Source organism: Vigna unguiculata, chromosome 7 (genome assembly GCF_004118075.2).
Source record: "Vigna unguiculata cultivar IT97K-499-35 chromosome 7, ASM411807v1, whole genome shotgun sequence".
In the NCBI taxonomy this organism is placed as follows: domain Eukaryota; kingdom Viridiplantae; phylum Streptophyta; class Magnoliopsida; order Fabales; family Fabaceae; genus Vigna; species Vigna unguiculata.
Window position 1 is genome coordinate 3,123,355 of NC_040285.1, and position 6,589 is coordinate 3,129,943.

Consider the following 6,589-nt stretch of genomic DNA (forward strand, 5'->3'; position numbering starts at 1 on the left):
CAATTAAAAGAGAGTAAAAAAGTGTATAACCAAAGTAACAAAAAGAAGAGCTACAAAATAATAGTCAAACATTTTCATGAAAATAAATAAATAAATAAAGATAATCAAATGTGTAACCTAAAAATTATTTCATAGAATGAAATTGAGGAACACCTATTTGAACATAACCATGTACAGAGAGTAAAAATTATGTAATAAGAAGAAGAAAAATTACCTTCAAAATTAAATCTTGAAAAACAAACCAGACAATTGAGAGAGTAAACAAAGTGTATAACAAAAAACAAAGAGAATGAGAAATATGTTATATATATATATATATATATATTATATTATATTATATTATATATTATATTACTATGTATATATATATATTATATGTGTGGATATCTTATGTTTATATATATATATATATATATATATATATATATAATTATTTATATATATTATATTATATTATATATTATATTATTATTACTATGTATATATATTATATGTGTGGATATCTTATGTTTATATATATATATATATATATATATATATATATATATTTTTATAGATATATATTTATTTTAAGTATATATTATATTATATTATATAATAATATAAATATAATAATATATATTATATTATTATGTATATATATTATATGTATATGCGTAGATATTTTATGCTTTTATATATATATATATATATATTTTTTTTAAATTTTTATAAATTTGTAATGTTATAAATTTGTTTATAAAAGATCTCACTAGTTAAATGATTAATTTGTTTTATACGTATATATTATATATATTATATTATATTATTATGTATATATATTATATGTATATTATATTATATTATATTATATTATATTACATGTATATGTGTAAATATATATATATATATATATATATATATATATAAAAGTATATTTTATTTATATGTATATATACTATATTATATTATATTATATTATATTATATTATATTATATTTTATGTGTAAATATATTATTTATTTATATATATTTTTTAGATTATTTAATAAATTATAAATAGTTTAGTAATTTAAGCGGGGACGGGTATTTGGGCGGGTATATATATATCCCCATCCCCATCCCCAGTTGAAAATTTCGGGTATTACCCATACCCATACCCATACCCAGTCAAAGCGGGGATTCCCCGTCAAAACGGGGACGGATTCGGGTGATACCCACGGGTACGGATTTATTTGCCATCTCTAATCATAGACATATACCACTTGTTTGGAAACTTGTTAGTGCACATTGCAAAGCATTGATTGGTTAGAAATAGACTTGCTAACTAAGTTGCGCACCACACCCACTTTAACTCTCTTCCCAACTCACCTACACTTTGAAAACAAACTAGTGTCGATTTAATAACACAAGTCAAACACAGAACCAAGCAAACCCACAAAACAAAACTCCTCACTCATGTTCCTTTTGTCTCCGATAAATCAAGATAATTGCTAACAACACATTTTTCATTTTTGGGTGAACACAAACTAGCTTTTCAAGCCAATAAAAATCTATGAATCATATCATATTACAACCGTGGTTGATAATCTATGTCCATCCCTATTAAAAGTAATAGTTTGATGAGAAATCTAAACATGTGCTAAATTGGTATAAGAAAAAGAACCCATTATCTAATCTAAGGTAATATGTCTTTTGAAATATATTATTTATTATTAACTAAAACTTTACTAAAAGTCATGATAGTACGTGAGTATGGTTCCAATTTGTTGGGTTTTGGTTATGATAAATGTTAAAATGTGAACTAATAATATAAAAATTTTAACTGAGTGAAAATTTTGAAAGATATATCTGGAAAAGGTATTGACATGGCAGCTCATAAATCAAAAGCATTATAATAGCAAGTTCCAAATCCAATTAATACCCTAACGTGAAGTATTACCTAATGAGTCCATTTTCCAACAACAAACCACAAAAAAAATGGATTAAAAATAATAAAATAAAAAGAAGATGTTACAACTGAACCAGAAGAAGATTCCACTCTACCAAACTACCTGCACTTGCATTGAAGCTTAAGGAACCGACACACACACACATACCTGTCGGCAACCACAACCTTAACCAAAACTTCAACTCCCAAACCTCTGAAGAAACTACTTACCGGCTATGTTTCAATTGGGAGGAAAAAGAAAGAGTTGAAAGGTGTTCAGCTCAAGTCAATCGGAAGGCACATTTGGGGGAAGATTCAATTGAATTCAACACCCAAACTCAATGATGGTCCAAGAGCAGCATTCACTTCCAAAATCAGTGAATCAGAAGCCCAAAACGCGGACGGCGGCGCTGGCAGCCACCAAGAGCCTCGATTTCTCCGCGTGGGTCTCTGACAACCTCATCAGGATCGTGGCCGTGGTGCTCCTCGTCGTGACCGTCGCCGCCGTGTTTTTTCTCCGGAACGCCGGCGACACCGCGGCGCTGCTCTGCTTCGAGAAGCAGGCGCAGGAGCTCGAGCGGATCGCGTACCCGCGCGTGGAGTGGGGCGCGATCTCGCCGATTGCGGACAAGACCTCGAAGTTCGCGAACTTCCGGACGGAGAAGTGGATCGTGGTGTCGGTGTTGGGGTACCCGAGCGATACGCTTAGGCGGCTTGTGAAGATAAAGGGGTGGCAGGTGGTGGCGGTAGGTGGCTCGAAAACGCCGTCGGATTGGAGTCTGAAAGGTGCGATCTTTTTGTCCCTGGAGGAGCAGGCCAATTTGGGGTTTAGGGTTGTGGATTACCTTCCTTACGATTCGTATGTTAGAAAGAGTGTGGGTTATTTGTTTGCGATTCAGCACGGTGCCAAGAAGATTTTTGACGCTGATGATAGAGGGGAAGTGATAGACGATGATTTGGGCAAGCATTTTGATGTGGAGTTAGTAGGGGAAGGTGCGAGGCAAGAGGTTTTGTTGCAGTATAGTCACGATAACCCGAATCGAACCGTTGTGAACCCTTATGTGCATTTTGGGCAGCGTTCGGTTTGGCCCAGAGGGTTGCCTCTGGAGAAGGTAGGGGAAATTGGGCATGAAGAGTTTTACACTCAGGTTTTCGGAGGAAAGCAGTTTATTCAGCAGGGGATTTCCAATGGCCTGCCGGATGTAGATTCAGTGTTTTACTTCACCCGGAAATCCACTCTGGAGGCGTTTGATGTGAGGTTCGACGAGCATGCGCCGAAGGTGGCGCTGCCGCAGGGTGTGATGGTGCCGGTGAATTCCTTTAACACGATGTACCATTCGCCGGCGTTCTGGGCCTTGATGCTGCCGGTGTCGGTGAGCACGATGGCGTCTGATGTGTTGAGGGGTTACTGGGGGCAGAGGCTGCTTTGGGAGGTTGGTGGGTATGTTGCGGTTTATCCACCTACGGTCCATAGGTATGACAGGATTGAGGCGTACCCCTTTTCAGAAGAGAAGGATCTTCATGTGAATGTTGGAAGGTTGATTGATTATTTGGTTTTGTGGCGGTCTGATAAACATAGGTTGTTTGAGAAGGTTCTGGATTTGAGCTTTGCAATGGCAGAGGAGGGGTTTTGGACTGAGACGGATGTGAAGCTTACTGCTGCATGGCTGCAGGATTTGTTGGCTGTTGGCTATCAGCAGCCGAGGTTGATGTCGTTGGAGTTGGGAAGGCCAAGGCCAAATATTGGTCATGGTGATCGAAAAGAGTTTGTACCACAAAAGTTGCCATCGGTGCATCTTGGCGTTGAAGAAACAGGAACGGTGAATTATGAGATTGCTAATTTGATCCGGTGGAGGAAAACTTTCGGGAATGTTGTGCTTATAATGCACTGCAATGGGCCGGTGGAACGAACCGCTCTTGAATGGAGGTTGCTTTATGGAAGGATATTCAGATCTGTAGCTATTTTGTCAGAAAAGAAGGATGTAGATCTTGTTGTAGAGGAGGGTCATTTGGACTATGCATACAGGTAAGTCTGGTTGTGTTTTACATTTCTTTCTATTGCTAAATTATAATTGTTGTCTTGTAAATTTTGCTATTGTTTCTGAATCTGAATACTGGCCTTTCTTAGATGGTTCTGTTTTATCAGTAAGAGTAAAGATTGCTTTGCATTATTGGCTGTTTGGTGAAGTAAAATACAATTAAATTGCTTATGTCGCAGCAGAAACAGAACTTTCCTTCACTTTAAGCATGTTAGTATTAGTGTGAGAGATGTTTTGTAGCCTGTGTAGGCAATGGAAGCTTTTGGAAGTGGAAAGTTAGAAATATCTCTTATTGAAGAGGTTTTGTAGCCTGTTTTGTTCTTCGTGTGATTCTAATTTTATCCATCGCCTGATTTTCAGGTACCTGCCCAAAATTTTTGATCAATTTAGCAGTGCAGAAGGATTTTTGTTCGTACAGGATAATACCATTCTTAATTACTGGAACTTACTGCAAGCAGATAAAACTAAACTGTGGATCACTAATAAGGTATTGTTGTTTTGTTCCTCTCACCCAAAGTGTGAACTCTTACTTCTGCATGATTGAATTGAAACTCCTACCAAATTGATATTTTAAGGGCTTATTGGCCCCTGTTACGAATGCATCCACTAATATTGTAAGAAAACAGTTTTCATCTAGAGTAGCAAACCTCATTCCAATCTGTGAAACAGTAGTAAGCATTGGTCTGATTCGATGAACTTTTTCAATGAACACTTGTAGGATAAGAAAAGGGAAAGAAAAAACAAAATAAAATTGTCCATAACCTAATGTATTAGCTAATCCGTAGAAACTTTTTCATTACCTTCTTGGAAGTTAGATTTGTCCATAACAAATCTTTTTGTTTATGCTGTTTATCCTACTCTTAGTCAATTTACTTTGAAACATAGCTTTAACTCATAAAAATTGGTGTAAGCCCTTTTCTCTCTGACCATTAACAAAGTTACTGGGATTCAGGTGTCGGAATCTTGGTCTTCTGTAATAACCAATGGTGACAGCTCGGATTGGTTATCACAACAAGCAAACATGGTACAGAAGGTTGTGAGCACGATGCCAGCACACTTTCAAGTGAGCTACAAAGAAACAAGTGACAATGACAAGAACCTCTTACTATGCAGTTCTGAGGTGTTTTATGTTCCTCAGCGATTGGTCAGTGATTTTGTTGAGCTTGTTAGCCTTGTGGGCAATCTAGAGATACATCAGAAGGTTGCAATTCCTATGTTGTTTGTGTCCCTGGATTCTCCTCAGAATTTTGACCCTGTTCTTGATTCAATGATCTACAAGCAAAATCCTCCTGCTAATTCCACCACTCTTTATTCGGCCAAAGTTCCTGCTGTTCATCCATGGAGCGTATCGAGTGAGCAAGACTTCATAAAGCTTATCAGAATAATGGCAGAAGGGGATCCACTTCTGATGGAGTTAGTTTGAAAGTAGAAAACTCTTTCTTCTTCATACCACATGATCAGAGAGCACGCAAGAAACATGTAACACTTAAAATAGCACTCCTACACGGTCTCTTTTTAATTGAAAACAGTGTTACACAGTAATTTTGTTTCTAGGGTGGGTTTTTTTTAACCCTTCTCTTTTCCCCCCTCCCCTTTATTGTGTAGATTTCTTCCACAGAAAAATGTATCATTCCTTATTTTTTCTTCCTTCTTTTTTTGTGAAAAATGAAATGAAAATGTACTTGTATTCAATATTGCAATGCAATCTCTCCATTAAGAGATTCTTTTTTTATACCGACTTGAAGCGTGTCTGATATGCAGTGCTTTCTGGGAATTTGCATGTCTATGCAAAAAGAACGATTAATACTACATTCAGATAATAACTCTGCAAGAAGATGGCTTAGCATGCATATGCAATTTCGTGAATCTGTTCTTCTGTCAATGTTTGTTGTCCTGTAAGATACATATATCATTGAAACATGTTTGAAAATGGAAATTTTTAATGTCACGAGATTTACAGAATTCAAATTGTTTCTGTCTATACTTTGAATCCATATATAACATTGTTTCTTTCATGTAAGCAACAGATTATACGAAGATTGTTTCATTTCGTGCTTAAAGATGATACAAATTTAACAGCTTTTGCAAAAATGACGATATTTTGGTGTATCAGTCAACAATACCCTTCAATCAAATTTTAATGTTTATGGAACTGTTCGAAAGAAACGAAGCATGTAGATTTTAAGGATGTTCAAAAAAAAAAAAAGAATTGTTATTTTTGTAAGATCCTAAAAAATAACGTTTTAGAAGTGATAGTGAGTTCAAATAAGTGATATTTGATTATTTTAATATTAAAATGTTTTAGTAAAAATAAAATTGTTATAAAAATTTTATTATTTTAAAAAACATCATTTATCTAGAAATCACTCTTCTAGAGTTCTTTTATCATTTTCTAAGGGTTGTTTTTTCTCTATTCGCCTAATTGAATATTTGAGGTTATATGAGTGATTCTCACGGAAAGCTTTTCAAATTGAACCGATCAGTTTTCCCGTTTGCATATAGATAGAGCATCCTGTGAGGTTAGAGGTGCTAAGTTGTCTTATGGTTATTTGTGCAGTTTGGTCAGGTAAGGAAAGTTAGTTTTCTATTGAATTAATCATCTTGATAGTTAATTATGATGTGGTTTGTTGAATTGATGAGT

The 6,589-nt window shown here is 35.2% G+C and overlaps 1 protein-coding gene across 1 annotated transcript; it reads left to right on the forward strand.

Moving 5' to 3' along the window:
* The first annotated feature begins 1,937 nt into the window (after nucleotides 1-1,937).
* Nucleotides 1,938-5,648, forward strand: LOC114190980 (probable glycosyltransferase STELLO1). Its single transcript, XM_028080086.1, has 3 exons — nucleotides 1,938-3,935; nucleotides 4,309-4,435; nucleotides 4,901-5,648. Exons 1-3 carry the CDS (start codon nucleotides 2,251-2,253, stop codon nucleotides 5,369-5,371), a joined length of 2,283 nt encoding a protein of 760 aa, XP_027935887.1. The 5' UTR covers nucleotides 1,938-2,250; the 3' UTR covers nucleotides 5,372-5,648.
* The last annotated feature ends 941 nt before the right edge of the window (nucleotides 5,649-6,589 follow it).

Coding starts and splice junctions, on each gene's coding strand:
- LOC114190980 (XM_028080086.1), top strand. CDS start 2,251: ATGATGGTCCAAGAGCAGCATTCACTTCCAAAATCAGTGAATCAGAAG. Junction 3,936..4,308: donor CATTTGGACTATGCATACAG/GTAAGTCTGGTT, acceptor CCTGATTTTCAG/GTACCTGCCCAAAATTTTTG. Junction 4,436..4,900: donor AACTGTGGATCACTAATAAG/GTATTGTTGTTT, acceptor ACTGGGATTCAG/GTGTCGGAATCTTGGTCTTC.